Genomic DNA, 18471 nt, shown 5'->3' on the forward strand with positions numbered 1-18471 from the left:
AAATGTATTAATTTCAAGTATGGCAACGTGTTATCGTATGCGTGGCGATATATATCCGAGGTCCACCCGCAATGGTAGCCGTATAGTATTACTATACGGATAGACAGCGTCATTTTTACGATAATCTCATATATATTAAATGCATGTTGGAACGTTCTCAGTTATTGCACGTTGCACGCGGGAGATGTTCTATCATTTGAATCTCAAAAACATTCGATTATCATCGCATTCCATCGCAAAACCGTCAAAGAACCTGACGAAGATCTCGGAGGAGATTCGAAAACGTTAGTTCGTTATTAATTTTTCATCTTGGGTACCGGAAACGTAAAGGCTTAAGAAGATAGTTTGGATTGTGTATGTACCGGTATGAGGATTGTTATTATTTACTTTCTAAATTAAAAAAAAAAAAAAAACTAAGCAAGGTCATTTTAACTCAACTTGCACCATCTCAGTTAAGAGTTAATGCTCTTCCTTTGCACACTTTTACACAACGAGTTAGAATATTCTAGTTCGTTGCCGTTACACGACTAGGGATTGCAATTGCTGGATCCCTCATCCAGCAATCCAGCTGGATCCAGCGCATTCTTCGGCCTGCTGGATCCAGCACCAGGTGCTGGATCCAGCGCTGCGGATCCGCAAATACTCAATTAACTTTCTAAAATAATGGTGCAAAAGTCTACGTTGTCGACGTTGCCGCTTTACTGCGTGCGCTATCGTTCGGCGGCGAGAGTGACGTTGCCGTTCAGTGCAGCATGTGCTACACCTCCTCACTACACCGCACTGCCCGCCCTTTTACCTCTGCGGATCTAATTGCCAGTTGACTTTCCGCTCTCGCTAAATAAAGTGTCTTCGCGCTAAATAAAATAAGTACTCTACTAGTCCTGGTGCATAATTCTAATTTACGGTCGGTTGTGACGTCAATGAATCACGTGACGGAACGATTTATGATTATTTAATGACCCTGAAATCAACTAGCGCAGAGGCAGAAAAGGCCTTTTCTGCAGCGGGATATATATGCAATTCATTAAGAAGTAGGTTGGGAGACAGCACCATCAATACCATTTGTTTCTTGAGATCCTACTTCCAGAAAAGTCAAAAAAATAACAGAAGTAATTAATTTAATTTTATTTAATCCTTTAAAATATTTTATTCAAGACAAGACTAATATTTTATAACTTCTACTCTAATTCTATTAAGTAAGAGTTTTTAACTTTTATTCTATAAGTGGTTAGTGGACTAGGCTAGGCAATTTTATTGTGAAAATTAGTGAGAAACTGAGACTACCTAGTTAGGTAAATTGTTAATTAAATTAATGAGTATCAGTATCTTAGATATATGATGATATTAATGTAAAGGCCAGCCGATGGGAGAGAAAGAAAGTTACGGCGGTCGAGCGGTCAGACTGACTTGTGGGAATGGACTGACATCACTGAGACAGGTTACCATCTAAAACCGTTTAATAAACATAAAAATGGAGCTTACAAAAATGCTTTTAATTCGGCGTAACACCAATCCAACGGGCGGATCAGTCCGTGTAACAGTTCAATAGTCCCGTCGATCGTTTAAACTTCCGATGAAGGTGAGGAGGGTGGTGTCGGCCCCGGGGCACACTGCACGACTTGTTGTGACGCTTTCGGCGGCGGGATGTACCTGGTCGCAACTCGTCGGGAGCGGGGGTCGGAGACCAGGTCGAAGCGACGATCCAGACTTCGTTGTTAAACTTTATCCGGAACCCAGTAGCGGAGCACCCTGCACCAAAGACCAAGAACTCCGAATGTCCTTGAAACGACGATTTTATAATCTTTCTCCCCCAAATCGCCTCTCCATTGGTCTCTCATTGTCACCTGGTGCCAATTCGAAACCCGATGGAGGGCGCGGGAGAGGTCATCGTCGCGACAGAACTTGATTCCTCTCTCGTCGCGTGTTTCTCGAATTCGTTCTTTTCCATTGTTTTAAATACACAGAAAAAAACTTCCATTAAACAATGGAAAGCTCCAATTTCGTCCCTTTTTAGTCGACCCCCGTTCGGGTCCTCACAGGGCACCCCCCTTTCGTTTAAAATGTCGCCACCGGATGCGACATTTTAACCACTGGCTTTTGGCCTCGCGAGCGGATACCGTTTTGAACTTCACTGGGCATCCGACATTGAACTGATAGCTCTCGCGTGGCTATCGAGTTGTAGGAGGTGTCGCGTAACATTGAATAAAAGTTCGGTTTCCTATTGAAACAGCATTTTTTTTCTAACCGGAACTCCCGATTTTTTTTTAATTGTTTTTAAACATTTCTGTTTTTCTCTGTAGATTGAGCGATTTATATAAATCTTAAAATCCGATTCTAAATCTCCTAAAAAGCCAAAAAGAGGCAAATACCGACTGCATTCGTGTTCCTGTCCAATTCTGCCGTTTAGGACCACGAACAGTGATTCAATAGATGATTTGTCTCATCTGTCACAACAAGAAGCTGAGCGCAAAAGCTGTTACCTGTGCTTCCGGTATGCTTTCGTACCGGCGTACTTGCAAACCATGTTCGGAAGTCACAAACATCTCTCTGCAGCTACGTCTCTAGCTCCCCCCTTTTTTTTATGTCCGTCTTCTGATTTCGGCGACATTGTCCTGTCATCGACTTTTTTTCGATGCAGAACATCACAATTCCAAATCACCGTCAGAGACAATTGTATTTTTCGTTGTTTCTGTCTGATAAATTCATCCCAGGGGTCTACTGTTTCGGAAGCTTGTGGTTCCGAAGCCGAAGTCTCGCCTTGAATCGTTTCTGACCTTTGTTCGCTGGTGCATAAAGACGTAAATTCCATTCTCGCGATAGCAGGTTTCAGACGATTTGCGTGAACGTGTAACTTCTTACCCGTTTGGATATGTTGGACAACAAAGTCCACAGGACTAGTCTCCGCTATAATCCTATACGGTCCCTGCCATCTAGGTGCCAGTTTCTTTTTCAACCCAGTAGGGACTACTACTTCCGTCACAAAGACTCGGTCTCCAACTAAAAACTTATGGGGTTTATTTTTGCGCTGCTGGTATTCCTTCCTGTCCAGCGCGGCCTTTTCCGCGTGCTCTTGAGCTAATTGGTGAGCCAAAGCCAACCTCAACCTTAGCTCGCTCGCATAGTTCTCACTAACATCATAGCTTGGTCTGCTAGGTTCAGTGACCACGTCGAACGGATAAACCGGATCTCTCCCATATACTAAATAGAATGGGGTTTCATTCGTGCTGGAATGCACGGCGGTGTTGTATGCGAAAAGCGCAAACGGGACCATCTCGTCCCAGTTGCGTTGGTCTGTATCGGTGTAGTGTGTCAATATATCTACTAACGTTTTATTCAAACGCTCTACCATTCCATTGCATTGGGGGTGGTAGGCGGTAGTAAGCAATCTTTCTATTCGCAAAAGCTCACAAACCTCGCGCATCATTCTCGAGGTGAAATTTGCGCCTCTATCGGTTAGTAGCTGTTTCGGAACCGAATGTCTTAGGATTATGTGCGTAACAAACGCCTTAGCGACTGTCCTGGCTGTGACGTCGGGCAACGGCACTGCCTCGGCCCAACGTGAGAAATGATCCACGAAAACCAGTAGATATCTATTGCCGTTATGGGTAGTGGGAAAGGGACCTTGAATATCAAGAGCCGTCCTCTCGAATACCTTAGTAATACGGGGAAAAATTTGCAAGGGTGCCTGATGCCCGTGCTGCGGTCTCTTTCGCATACTACATTCCTGACATGATTGACAATAGTGAGCTATGTCCTTGTTCATGTCGGTCCAGTAGAATTGAGTGTGCAATTTTTTCTTTAGTTTCTTCGCCCCCAGGTGTCCTGAACTAGGGATGTCGTGGAACATCTTCAAGACATATTCGACCATGTTCCTGGGTATAACCAATCTGTCCCATATTTCATTTCTGTCAGGGTTAGACTTCCTATGATACAACGTCTGTTCCGTATCTAAGTAGAACTCACTACTCTCGGGACTCGGACTCTGTTCTGGTGACTGGGAACGGTCGGTTAATTTCCGTCTAATCTCTATGCAAAAGGGATCTTTTTGCTGTTGTTCTCTGATCTGGGCCTTGCTGAATATTGGGAGTAACTCGTCAATGGAGGAAATCGGCACCCTACTCAATGCATCGGCATTGGTGTGCGCCTTTCCTGGACGATGAACTATTTCAAACTGGTACTCCTGCAGAGCCAGATTCCATCTGCTCAACCTTGAGCTCTCATCCTTCACGTTGATAAGCCATTTTAGAGGCCGGTGATCGGTTATAATTTTAAACTTCCGACCATACAAATATGGCCTAAAATACTTTATGGCCCAGATGACGGCTAGACATTCCTTCTCCGTCGTGCTGTAGTTTCGCTCGGCTTTCTTGAGCAAGCGGCTCGCGTAAGCCACTGGTAGGTCGCCGCTTTCGTCCTCCTGCGACAACACAGCGCCTATTGCTACATTGGATGCGTCTGTTGCTATAATGAAGGGTCGACTAAAGTCAGGCGATCGCAGAAGCGGAGCAGAGGTCAACGCTTTCTTCAATCTCTCAAAAGCTGACTCCTGTTCCTCTTGCCATTGGAATTTCGTTTCTTTCTTCAAAAGCTCGGAGAGAGGCCTTGACATTTTCGCGTATTGGGCTATATGTCTTCGATAGTATCCAGTCAATCCCAAAAATGCCCGGACATCTCGCTCATTTCTCGGCCGTGGGAAGTCTCGAACAGATTCTATTTTTCCCGAATCCGGTCGGATTCCCGCTTCGGAGACCTCATGTCCCAAAAATTTTATCTGTCTCTTTAAAAAGTGACATTTCCTAGGCTTAAGTTTTAATCCCGCTACGGCTAATCTTTGGAAGACTAGTTCTAACCTCTCTAGATGAGAGTGGAAGTCGGGACTAAACACAAGGATGTCATCCATATATACTAAGCATATTTTGTTCTTCAGCCCACTTAATATCAAATCGGCGCACCTTTGGAATGTGGCCGCTGCGTTGCATAAACCCATCGCGAGGCGATTAAAGTGGTAATGCCCCGATGGAGTACTGAACCCCGTTTTCTCTTTTGAATCCGGGCTCAGCGGCAGTTGCCAATAGCCACTCAACGTGTCCATAGTAGAATAATATTTGGTCTTGCCCAATAAGCTCAATGATTCCTGAATCAATGGCAAGGGGTATGGATCTACCTTCGTCACTTTATTTAATTGCCTATAATCTACCACAAATCGATAGCTCGAATCAGCTTTCTTGACTAATAAAGCTGGCGATGACCATGGGGAGCTGGAGGGTTCAACTACCCCACTCTCCATCATGTCTTCAATTAATTTGTCCATAACTTCTCGCTGCGCATAGGGAATGCGATATGGAGCCCGATAGAGTGGAGGACTATCGCCCGTATCTATCTTATGCTCGGCAAAATTGCAATAGCCCAAGTCAAAATCATCCCTCGCAAATACCTGTCTGTATTTATACAATAGGTCCAGCAGAGGGGTCAGTTTGTCCTTCCCTATTTCGCTTAAATCGAATAAATTTGCTACTTGAGCTCTAGTTAACTCCTTTCCCTTAGGACGTAATGCATTATTTCGTTCGCCCATTTCCTTTGTTTCTTCCTCCGCCTTAAAAAAGGTGCCTACTTTACTTCCTCTATTTAATTTAATAGGTTGAGTTGCAACATTCATAATTCTAATCGGTATTTTACCGCGGTGTTGTGTTTTCACTAAGATCCCTGCTATAAACGTTTCTTCTCGGTCTAAGGTGCAAGGTTCTACTACTCCTACCTGGTTAACGACTTCTCCTCTCACATTTCCTTCCACAATGACTTCCGATCGCGGAGGAATTACGCAATCGTTTAACAACACGACGTCTTTCGGAGCGTCATCTTCCCTTTTGTTTTTTCTAACCGCTGAACTTTGGTTTAGAGTTTCTAAATTGTTTCTCTGTTTGCTTATCCGCACGCGGCTACCTTTTCTTTGTCTTTTATATTTGTTACATTTATTAAACTTGTTCCTAACTTCGCCAACATAGTCTAATCGTGTCACATTTTCCTCGACCCTAACATGTGGCTTCTTCTCTTTCTGTCTATTATCCCTTGTTTCTAATCTTCGCGGATTACTAACTTTGTTGTGAAAACTCGCTAATCCCCAAAAGGTTATCTCATCTCCCGTTGGGAATATTAGCTTCGCATTTTTAATGGATATGGTTATATCATATTTCTCAATTATATCCCTTCCTAAAATTCCCTCATTTGGCTCGGTTATTTTAGGGTCTACCACGTAACAGTCGTGCGAAAACGCTAGGTTGCCAATTTTAAATTTTATGTTATATTTTCCCATTGTTTCTATTTCATGCCCTGTTACGCTTATTAACTCTACCGCGCTCGTTTCCGCTTTCTGCACTTTGCTCAAATCAGGAAAGAGAGTTTTAGATACTAATGTAACGGCTGCGCCCGTATCTATCGTTAGTCGCGTTCTTTTACTTTCTATTTCGCAGACCAAGGTACACGGCGGTAATTCCAGCGGAGAATCCTCACTCTTTGATCTCCCGACTCCCGCTAATGGGATTGTATTGCGCGCTTCCTCCTGTAAACGTTCCCAGTCGCGTGGTTGATCTCTAACTTTAACCGTGATAACTCTATCGCCGCGATTCCCTTTTGAACTATCTCGCCTTCCTTCCCTCTGATAATCGGCTTGTTCGCCGCTTCCTTCTGAACTTGGCAAGGCTAGGCATTTGCTGGCGGTCGCCCCAAACGGTGTTCGCGGCGTCGCGTAACTCCCTTCCGGCCAATCCTGATCGTACCGCGCCGGAAAATAAGGCGTTTGTTCCCAATTTTGCCCTTCATTTTGCCCAAACTGCCTATAATGGGCCTGATAAAAAGGAGCACGACCCGTATATTGTAAATACAATGGGTTTGGAAAGGGTGCTATCGGGGTTTGTTTCCTAGACACCGACTGATCGCACTGGTTAAATTCCGGCCATACCTGATATGAATGGACAAAAGGCAAGGGTTTTTCCCGGTCTACTTGTCCCGTTAGTGGAAAAGGGTTCGGTCCGCGGTATTGCCACAACGGCCTTGGATAGAAATTCGCGGGAGAGGGCCTAAATGATCGCCCACCCGGGGGTCTAGAAAAGTTCGGAGGCCGTGGTTGGCGTTGCCCGCTCGAATAATTCTGCGCTTTTCCCCTTCCAAAATTGGGTGTAGTAGCGGATTGGGGTGTTTGCCTAAATTGCGTGTACGCCTCCTTACGAGGATTATTTATTGGTTCTTTTGAAATGCGCTTCTCAAATTTTTTTCCTAAATCTTCGAGTTGCCTCGAAATTTGCTCGATTTTCGCATCCAGCGCGGGTTCTTGGTTTACGTTTTTGTTCTCCCTTTCTAGTGCGTGATCGTCCTGCGTTTCCTCTACGCCCGCAACCAAATTCCTATTTTTCCCCGTTAGCTGTTCGATCGTTTCCTCCCTAATCGCTATCCTTAATGCTTCTGCGAATGTGGGAGGGTCTTGTGCCATAACATTTCTTTTATGCTTCTCGTTTAGTCCGTACAAAAATTGGACGCGAAGCTTTTCATCTAGCTCCCGCTGCAGACATTGTCTTATGGTGGCGCGCTCCTGCTCTGTCGTTCCCGTGTGTTGGATGGTCGTCGCGCTGGCTAGAGTTTGCAACCTAACCGCAAATTCTTGCACCTTTTCTTCCCGTCTCTGGACGCAAGCGTGAAATTTTTGCACGCGAATCGAATACGGTTCTTGGTCAAACCTCTGCACCATTAATCGTCGAAACTCGTCGTACGCGATAACGCTTTTCATCTGCATGTCCCTCCATGCAAAATCTCTGGCTACGCCCGCTAGTTTGCATTTCGCGATACCTAATTTCTGTCTCGCGGTCCATCCCGCTAAGCTGGCTACCTCGTCCAACGTATCAAAAAAGTCGGAGATGCGCCCGCTTTCCCCGGAAAAGGTTGGGATCATCCCACCAAACGCCGCGATTGAGCCTCCGCCTACTTCCCGCGTTTGCGATGGGGCAGATGGAACACCTGTCTCAGTAGCCATGTTCTGACCCACGTTTCTCTCTCACCCCGTAAATTTTGTGTCGGCTTCCTCGGGATTCTGGCGGACGGTACTGCTACCTTTCCCCACCAGCGTGACTTGGGCCGAAAGATCCCACTTTACTGACACCAGTGTAAAGGCCAGCCGATGGGAGAGAAAGAAAGTTACGGCGGTCGAGCGGTCAGACTGACTTGTGGGAATGGACTGACATCACTGAGACAGGTTACCATCTAAAACCGTTTAATAAACATAAAAATGGAGCTTACAAAAATGCTTTTAATTCGGCGTAACACCAATCCAACGGGCGGATCAGTCCGTGTAACAGTTCAATAGTCCCGTCGATCGTTTAAACTTCCGATGAAGGTGAGGAGGGTGGTGTCGGCCCCGGGGCACACTGCACGACTTGTTGTGACGCTTTCGGCGGCGGGATGTACCTGGTCGCAACTCGTCGGGAGCGGAGGTCGGAGACCAGGTCGAAGCGACGATCCAGACTTCGTTGTTAAACTTTATCCGGAACCCAGTAGCGGAGCACCCTGCACCGAAGACCAAGAACTCCGAATGTCCTTGAAACGACGATTTTATAATCTTTCTCCCCCAAATCGCCTCTTCATTGGTCTCTCATTGTCACCTGGTGCCAATTCGAAACCCGATGGAGGGCGCGGGAGAGGTCATCGTCGCGACAGAACTTGATTCCTCTCTCGTCGCGTGTTTCTCGAATTCGTTCTTTTCCTTTGTTTTAAATACACAGAAAAAACTTCCATTAAACAATGGAAAGCTCCAATTTCGTCCCTTTTTAGTCGACCCCCGTTCGGGTCCTCACATTAATGTATGTGATTCATGATTGTCATAATAATAACTAATTACTTACTCATTACTTTACTAACACTAATAATTAAATTACTTATAAATAACTATAGACTGATATGTAGAGCCTATATAAGAAAACTAGTAAGACTGATAGCCACTTAACCACTGATTATCCGTCCTTACATTATTATAATATATTAATACAAATTTATTAGTAGAATTACTTTTGCTATTATTTAAGTTAAAGATTAGTTAGATTATAATTATAATGTAAACATTTAAAGTTAATTATCTCTATCTCAAGTGATAAACCGAACCAAAGTTAAGTTTACTACCTAAATGTGTAAGTTTTACTGATTTATAGTGACCAGTCTAAATAATAAAAGTTTCTTAAGTATTTTAAAAAAATGTTTTATTTCTTTTTAAAAAAACCATAAATTGCTGGATAGATAGATAGATAACACTTTATTGCACCAAAAATACATCTGCGCTGGATCCGCGCTGGATCCATACATACATACATACATACATTCTTTATTTAGGTACAAAAGTACATTTCTCGGCCCCGCGTATGCATTACCGAGAGGTTTGTAAAATATTAAATAGAGTAACATTGAGTAAATCTTATATATAAAATTCTCGTGTCACAATGTTAGTTACCGTACTCCTCCGAAACGGCTTTACCGATTTTTACCAAATTTTATATGCATATTCAGTAGGTCTGAGAATCGGCTACTATCTATTTTTCATACCCCTACACCATTTCCCCCTTTCAAAAATATATTTATATATGGATTAAGGCTTTTATGTCCAACAGATGGCGCTAACTTCCGACGACCTAAGTTTGCTTTTCTGTGAGGCATTATGCTTTTCTGTGAGAATGGATTGAAGCGGATCATTTTCTATCTAAACGTTCTTTTATATAACGTTCGTTTGTTCCTACCGATTCCTTTGAAATTTTGACACAACGTTGCATTCGAATACGCACGCGTTTTTATATAATATACATGTCGAAATTCCCCCCAGTGGGGGAGATGGACGGGATTAAGGCTTACCGTGAAGAACTCGGCTTCTATTATACTATTTTACATGCGGTTTTTTGCGTTTTTAATTGCGTTTTAATAGGTTACGTCAACAGAATATACACTAAAAAGGGATTTTTCGATATTCCCCAGCGGGAAAAATGACGGGATTAAGGCTTACTGTGAAGAACTCGGCTTTTATTATACTATTTTAGATGCGTTTTTGATTGCGTTTTAATAGGGTACGTCAAGAGAATGTACACTAAGAAGGGATTTTTTGAAATTCTCCCCACGGGGGAAGTGTTATACATTTATAATAGATACATTTTGAGCCACAACAACGCGTGGCCGGGTCAGCTAGTAAATATATATATACATTAGTACAATTAAAGTAAGTAAAGAATAAATAGAATAAGTACATAAGTATATGTAAGAACAATATAGTATTTGTAATAATAATTCATAGTGTTTAAATGAATAAATTAAATGAACAAAAAACAAAACAAAACAAAAAAAAAAGCTGGATCCAGCTGGAATCATGTTGGTCCAGCAAAAATCCAGCTGGATTGAAAACACTGCTGGATTGCAATCCCTATACACGACACAAATGACACGCCCCTTCACTAAAAAAAAAAAAAATGGCGGATGTGTATTTAATTTTCTCCCAATATGGCGTCGCTACAGCGATTCTATGCAGTATATTCTAGCAATATAATATAGTGTTGACAAATGTATTCTCATCCACGACCGCCACCGTATGTTATGGTGCGCTAGTGAAATGTAAACAATATGGCTACGAATCGAGAATAACGCGTGTGGATATCTTTTAAACTTAATATTAACAATGGTTCGATATTGCTCTATGACCCAGAGCAGATATAAACAGAGAGATTATTATAATGAATAGAAAATTCTCTTTTACAAGTTTTCGAATGACTACGCTAGACGAAACGAGTAAATTAATGATCGACACTTTAAAACAAAATGCAAGAATTAAGAAATTTAAAGTGAAACAAACAATTATCCGATACTTAACATAATCCCGTAATTTTTTTTTCTGTTTCTAACTGTTCTCTACTTTAATTGTAATGTGATCAGTTATATTATTACGGTAACGGCTGGATGGACGATCGGTCAAGGTGGCACTCTACCGCTCTGGGGGACTCGGGATCGAATCCGAACGGGTCGAAATATCACCAGGAATTTTTCGGGGGTCGCCCATCCGGATATGTCAGGCCCTGTCCCTCACCACGCGGCTGCTCCATTGAGGACATGGCCAAACCGTAATAAACTTGTTAAAAGAGGCTCTTAGTGTTCGCAGGAAGGAAAGAGTTAAAAGAAAAAAATCTAAGCACGGTAAGTATTAACAGCCGTTAGCGAGTAGATATTATAAAGAGAACGTTGCGGTTCCCGGATGACCGAAGCGTTCAAGACAACTGCCTATTACTCTAGTAGAGCCAGGATCGAATCCGAGGAGTTGACCCACCAAGAAGTTTATAAGGATGAGATACGTTGGGCGCCATGTTTCACTGCTCCCAGTTGTAACCTTAGTCGAAGGCTAAGGAATGAAGAGTTAAAAAATGAAAATTCCCGTCATTAAAGTAGTATAATAATGCAATAACAATTATAATTAAATTTTCCGCGCACCAGCGGCCAAGTGATTAAAACCGCAGAACACTGGTACTTAGTTAAGGGTTCGCGCCTCGTCAATGGGCTGGCAACATGGAATTTTCCGGGTTTTCTTCACGTTTATAACACTAAATAAAAGTCGGTTTTCTATTGAAAGTCCTCCCAGGTAACATCGCCCACGTGTCACGTTGCCGCAAATAACTAATCCAATCCAAATATCAAATTTTCCCATAAATAAAAACTTATCCAGAAAAAAAAATTAATTTCAGAGCTATTTATTTACATAAAATATTACTATAGATAAGACTATGACCTAAGCTGTAAAGGCATGAGCGTACTGCATACTACTCTAAGGGATCAGGATTAGGAACTTTAATTTTTTTCGGAAGGTCAGAACCCACGATGATCATGGGGAAAAAGGTTTTCTTAGTGTTTACAGGATGAAAAATGTTTAAAAAAGAAAAAGATCAGTAATATATTTAATTGTATATAGATCAAAATTAAATAATAATAATAATAATAGAAAAAATTCTCTACCATTGATATGAAAGTACAGTACATCAGTTATAAGCGGAAGTAAAAGAAAGTAGTAGTTTTTCGTCACCAGAGGGCGGTAAGATATTACATAATGGAAGCGCGTTTGGATTATTTTACGTAGATTTGAAGTTTAAAACTTTATTATTGTATTAGAGGATAAAGTGCAGAACTTTCAAATAGACGGGAGGAATAAGAAGAAAAAGAAGTTATTATGGAAGACGATAACTTAGACTATGTTACCGCATGCGTTGACGAGATAGCTTTAGAAGGTTTGGATGGAATTACTCTCACAGTTTTATGGTTACGTTTAGAGAAAAGGCCTCATTTTCCCTTACCTCTGGATGAAGATTCTAAAGCATTCATCTGGGAGGTCATATCCCAGCATCCTGATATAGAGTTTTATGAGCTGCCAGAACCACGAAAACAGTTCACTTTATTCAATCGTTACGATTATTTGGATTTGGATATTGGTATTGTATTTGAACCAGAAAATGTTCCAGATGATATTTATCCATACAAAGCAATTGATGAAAAAGACGTTAGAGGTTCTTGTAGCACTTTTACCACAAGGAAAAATATTACTAGTGAAATCAGAGACGACGATCGCGGGTTATTAACATATGAGGAAGCGGTTGAAAGGTGGCACGATAAGCTTGTATTGGTAGCTTCTCAGGAGCAGAGAAATTTAGCGTTATTAGGTACGGAAGTCAACCCTCATTTAAAACTCAATATAATTCAGTATTGCATGATCGAACGAATTGGGAGATCGCGCTATCATGGTGAAGTGACGCAAGGAAAGAATGGGTTGACTGTACTCGGCGAGTGTTCAAAAACTTTATACTATTATCGTAAAATGTTGTTAGAAAAGCATTTGATAACAAAGCAAGTCCATTATGAAAGGAATTGCAAAGGACAGACGACGGTTGGTAGTTTGCTACACTTAAAAAGATTTTATGTGGAAAGAAAATCAAAGATCCAGATTATTTTACAAAAGATGTCAGAATTATTATATGAAAAACCAAAACAGAGAGAAATCTTTCATAAACTTCGTACTGAGCTGGGTGTAAAGGAAACTACTTTTAAAAAAGTCTTCCAAAAAACTTTTAATCAGTATTTTAAATTAGATATTGTACCGTATCGACAAATTTACCCGAATGCAACCGATAAAGAAGCAAAGTCGCAAAATGGAAATGAAAAAATATTGAAAATTGTGGAACTGATAAAACCGTATGATCAAAGTGAAGATGATGACAATGATAAAGAAACAAGTAATTTAAATGAAACTTTTTTCAATCCAAAAAATTTCATGATTGATAGACCACTCTTGTCTCAAGTGTTTAATGTTATAAAAAGTGAAGGTCCAAAAGGAATTTCTGCTCAAGAGATTGGGAGGACAATGGGTATTCCTAAATTAGAAATGAGATTGTTATGTCGTAATTTGGAAAGAAGAGAAGTAGTATCCACCTATATGCAAGATGTTGGACGACAGCGTGTAACAAAATACATTGCCAAAGAATATGAAAAAGATAGTGAAATTCATAAAAAGATATTAATTGAAAGAAAGAGAATATTAGATCTTTCTTCTAAGAATGAAGAAAATTCAGATATGGATACAAATAATTATCAGGTATGTGATGTATCTCAAACTCCTGAAAATAATGAATTATCTTTTGTCAGCATTGAACCTGAAAAAGATGATATTGATAATAAAAAGAAACAAAATGTTGCTATTGCAAGCAGTTTTACAGAAGATTTAAAACAAATGTATAGTGAGAAAAATAAAAAAGAGACTTCACATATTACATACAGAATTTTGAAGAGAGCTGGTATTATTATTGAAACTGTAAAAAGAATGAAAATGGTAGATGACATATATCAAATTCAAAAGTTAATATATGAAAGTGAAATGAAAGAAGGTTACAATAAAAAAATTCATAAAAAATCTGTGCTACGACTAATACATAAACTTGCCAAAGATGGATATGTAAGATCTATTAAAACTATTTTAAAGCTAGGTGATAATGTCAAAAAACTTCATTTTGTATGTATACCAAGTATTACAGTTAATGATCCATCTGTAAAAATTGCAATTGAGCAAGCTAAGTTTAAATATTTTGCTAGTAAAGAAATGCTAAAACCTACACAATTGAAAAATGATAAACAAAGTAAACAAATTGATTCTATTGGTCAAAGTATACAAGAATTACAACAATTACAGCAAAAACCATCAGAAAAAATTAAAATGCAGTATATGCCATCCATTGGTAGAACCTATGGATTAGAACCTAAATTTATTCGGATGAAATCATTGTACACACTGCTATTTTATCTTGTTTATGATTATCAAGGAAATTTTTCTACAAATATTGATGGACCTCCAATATATCATGATGAAATTGGATGGAAAATGTTTATTCCTCCACTTCGTCAACACTGTGGAATTCCTGAAGGATGGTGTTTAATCAGTGATGTTCTTCTTAGTTTACCTCTTTCTTTGCTAGTGAAAATAGTAAATATTACATATAAAGTAGAAGGATTAGAAACATTTTTGAAAGATCCCATAAAACAACATTATCTCTTAAGAGATCTGCCACCAGAAATTCGAAGTGCTTTGATGTATAATAGACGCTATATTTTTAGTGTGTGTGAAATTGCTACAAAGTTAAGTTTCATGAATCTTGTCTCATTTGGACCACAACAAACTAAAGAAAAAGATCATAGTTTTCTCTACGTACATAGATATGCATCAATTAAAGATACAACTATCTCAAAAACAGGATATTTATATATAAGTGATGATATGGACTATAGTATAAGAAAATATTATTTAAAAACATTAGAAGATGTGGAATCATATTGGTTACACTTGGAAACTGTTTGCTTGCATACTCCTCTGGGATATTATAATACAGCTCGTGGTCAAAGTATTAACATTGAAAACATTTACCGTAAACCCATGATGATAGAAGCATGTAGAAATAAAGAATTTTCTGAAATAGTAGATGATGGAAGTTTATTAGGTGATGGACGAGGAGCTGCAGGTCTTGATTCTGGTTTTTTTGCTCATTTAAAACGCAATTGGTCTTGGCCATCCATGCAGCATCATTTGCACCATAATATTGAAAAATTATGTCAGAAGGACACAGATGTCAATCTTACTGCAAACACAAATTATATGCAGTATTTACTTCATGGAAGTGATTCTTCTTCACAAAAGGTATCAGAGAGACGATTTTTTCGGCTAAAAAATATAAAACGCAAGATGTCTGACACAGTTGAAAATGATGCTAAATCAATTTCTAAAAATGAACTTAAAGAAAAAAATTTGAAAAGGAAACAACCAGTTAATCAGTCAGTTCCATATGCAAGAAAACGTTCCAAACCAGATAAAATTATTCGAAATGTTACTAGGATATTAAAAAGGAAGCGTAAACCATATTATGATGACAAAGATAAAGATGCATTAAAGAAAATGTCAAAATTGAGAGTTTTATGGACTGCACAAGAAGATAGTATTTTATTAATGTGCAAAGTAGCTTCCTATTTGTTAGATCCAAATTATAATAGAATGGTTGTACCTTATACGTGTGTGCGTGATGTATTACATGAAAAATTGCCAAATTTGTCTAATAATAAAACATCACGTGCTTGTCAAAGAAGAGTTGGTTATATGCTGATGAATCCAACTACTGTTCAAAATGTCTCTGTATTTTTATGTGAAGCTCAACAAGATAAAGAATTGGTAAATTTATATCTAGGTCCTAAGCCTCCAAAAACACATGAAGAAACATGGGCAAATATGTTTGTTACTTTATTAAATCAATTGTTAAAGAAATTTACACAATCTTCATCTGAGCGATGTGAAAAAATTATACTTCCCAAAACAATCGAGCAGCTTCAGCAGGATTATCAAATGATTATATCAGGAGAGCTTCCAGATTATAAATCTAAACACGAAGATGTAAAAACCATTGCAAATATACAGGAAAGTGTTGTTCATTCATTAATTATGTCATCACTGTGGACATCAGGAGATAAAAACAACTGGAACTATGTTTTATATAAATTATATCAACAGTATCCAATGCAAATGTTGCAAAATGCAGTTACTTGTATTCGTCAAAATCAAATTGCTACTAAAAAGAAATGTTTTAGTAAAAAAAGTTACAGTAATCTTCCTCTTTCCACTATACCGTACCGACTCTCTGTGAATTATTATAATTCTTTAAGGACCCCCTTTCAAGTAGAAATTTATTGTGAAGTTTATTCATTATTGGATAAATTAATAAATAAAGATAAATCATCAATTGGAGTTAATGTTTATACTAATGTGATTTCAGGTTATTCTGCTGCAGTTGTTTCATTAATGGCTAAATTTTTGTTAACTTTTGAACTGCATATACCAAACCAAATTATTTTATTGGATACCAGTTTAAGTGATAGACAGCGTTCTGAAGTGGCAAAGAAAATGAAAGAAATGGAATCTACAGAATATATGAATAATGACAATCAAGTAAAATCTAATGTACGTAGTGAAAATTCAGATATCTTGGAAGAACCACCTCAAAAGAAAAGAATGTTAGATAATGATGTGGAACAGAATCAAAGTGATGATCATGATTACTCATCATTACCAAAAACTGATAATGATACAAATTTAAATAGTAATGTTTCTTTTGAAGTATCATCTTCAACAAAAGCTTCAAGACTTGCTCTCTTCATGCTACGTCAGTCTGAAGACAATAAACAAAAAAATAAGATATTACATTCCCAAGATTATTTTGTAATAAATTCCTGTAATGTTTTTTGCCGACTTCGTAATGAAAACAGTCAATTTTTGAAATCTAATATAATTTACGATATTATTGATTCTCAGCGAAAATATCTACCAATAAACGAAATTCCATCTTTTAAAATTCTGTCTGATTCTTCAGAATTTGAAGTGAATGAGAAAGAATTTGGAAGAAAAATATTTGATACCATTAATGAACAAAAAGAGTTAGGTATTACAGAAGATATGTTAGAAAATTTTCGGCATTTGGATGAAACAGGAAAATTAGAAAAAATATTAAATTTTATGTTGGAAAATTGGATAATTATCAGAGTTGGTACTTCTTGTTTCAGATATGTATCTTATCAATATTCAAAACCTTGGATTCTTTCTTCTCTAAAAATTCCAAAAGAAAATAAATTACTTTGTCGAATAGAATATTTAGAAAAAACAACTTCAGATAATGCAAATTTGGATACTGATAATTCTTCCAATAAAATATCTGATGTTGAAAAGACACTTGCAATATCAAGCAAGAAAGATGAAGGAAAAATTCAAGCTAATGATTCTGTTGCATTAAACTTAAGTACGGGTTCAACAGAAGAAAATCAGTCGTCAGAGATTATTGAAACAACACCCAAAGACTCCAGTATTGAAAATAATAGTATATCCAGTAGTGTTTCAAGTGAAAGAGGAAAACGTACTTGTAAACAACAATCAGATTTTTCATACAAATCTGTTTTACCTGAGAAGAAACTTTGGGAAAATGTGCAGTTTATTGGTAGAACATGGAGAAAACCAGATGGTTCATTGAATCATCCAACTCTCAACAAATTGTTAAGTTCTATTCTTGGCCATATAATGGCTAATCCAGGTATTACTGTATCACAGCTTTGCAAATATTTTAAGCTCTCATTATTTCCTGTTGAAGTACTTGAATTATTAGAGATGCTTGAAAAGGCAGAATGCATACAACGTTATTATTTAAAACCATCCCATTCTGTAACATTATTTTCTAAACCTATTGACTATACATTAACAGAAAAAAAGAATTTGCACAGCAAATGTCATATTGAAATTTTCCCGGATGCCATTATCAAATTCAGTCAGTTATCTGAAATGCTTTTGAACAAAAGAGGATTAAAGAATGTAAAATATAATTGATAATGTGCCAGTTGTTTTGTATATTATCAAATATTTCAATAGTTGTTTAATGTAATCTTAAAATAATTTTTTTTGTATTATTAATGTGCATGTATTGAAATGATGAATGTTTTTTGTATGTGATAAAAATTAAATAGTATATAAACATCTTAGTTTTTTTTTTAAACCTATACCTTTTGTTTTCAAATATGAAATGAAATTGAAAATAAGGGAGCATTCTAATTATTAAATACATATTTTAAATAACGAATAAACAAAATTTGATCTAAAGTAATTTTTTTTTATTGTATATTGTAACCAAAGAATGAATTTTCCCAATAAAAGTTTCTAAATTAATTTTTCTGAAACTGTGGAAGTCAATATTTATTTGTCATTTAATTAACAGATAGCTTTTAACACATTAATGTTTAGTACACTATATACTGACGAACAGTAAGGATCGTTTCCAAAATGGATTCTTTTTTTGTTGGCGAATTCCTCACAGTAAGATTAGGCTATATCCCTATGTAAGAGATCGATTTCAA

General features: G+C 38.2%; 1 protein-coding gene across 1 annotated transcript; it reads left to right on the forward strand.

The window, feature by feature from the left end:
* The first annotated feature begins 12104 nt into the window (after window positions 1-12104).
* LOC136982358 (general transcription factor 3C polypeptide 1) lies at window positions 12105-18104 on the forward strand. Its single transcript, XM_067278831.1, has one exon. The coding sequence runs from the start codon at window positions 12224-12226 to the stop codon at window positions 17945-17947; it is 5724 nt and encodes a 1907-aa protein (XP_067134932.1). The 5' UTR covers window positions 12105-12223; the 3' UTR covers window positions 17948-18104.
* The last annotated feature ends 367 nt before the right edge of the window (window positions 18105-18471 follow it).

This window comes from Centruroides vittatus, unplaced genomic scaffold (assembly GCF_030686945.1).
Source record: "Centruroides vittatus isolate TY-2023 unplaced genomic scaffold, ASM3068694v2 contig_824, whole genome shotgun sequence".
NCBI lineage: Eukaryota > Metazoa > Arthropoda > Arachnida > Scorpiones > Buthidae > Centruroides > Centruroides vittatus.

Bases quoted from the DNA above. Each gene is read 5' to 3' on its own strand.
- LOC136982358 (XM_067278831.1), top strand. From the start codon at position 12,224: ATGGAAGACGATAACTTAGACTATGTTACCGCATGCGTTGACGAGATA.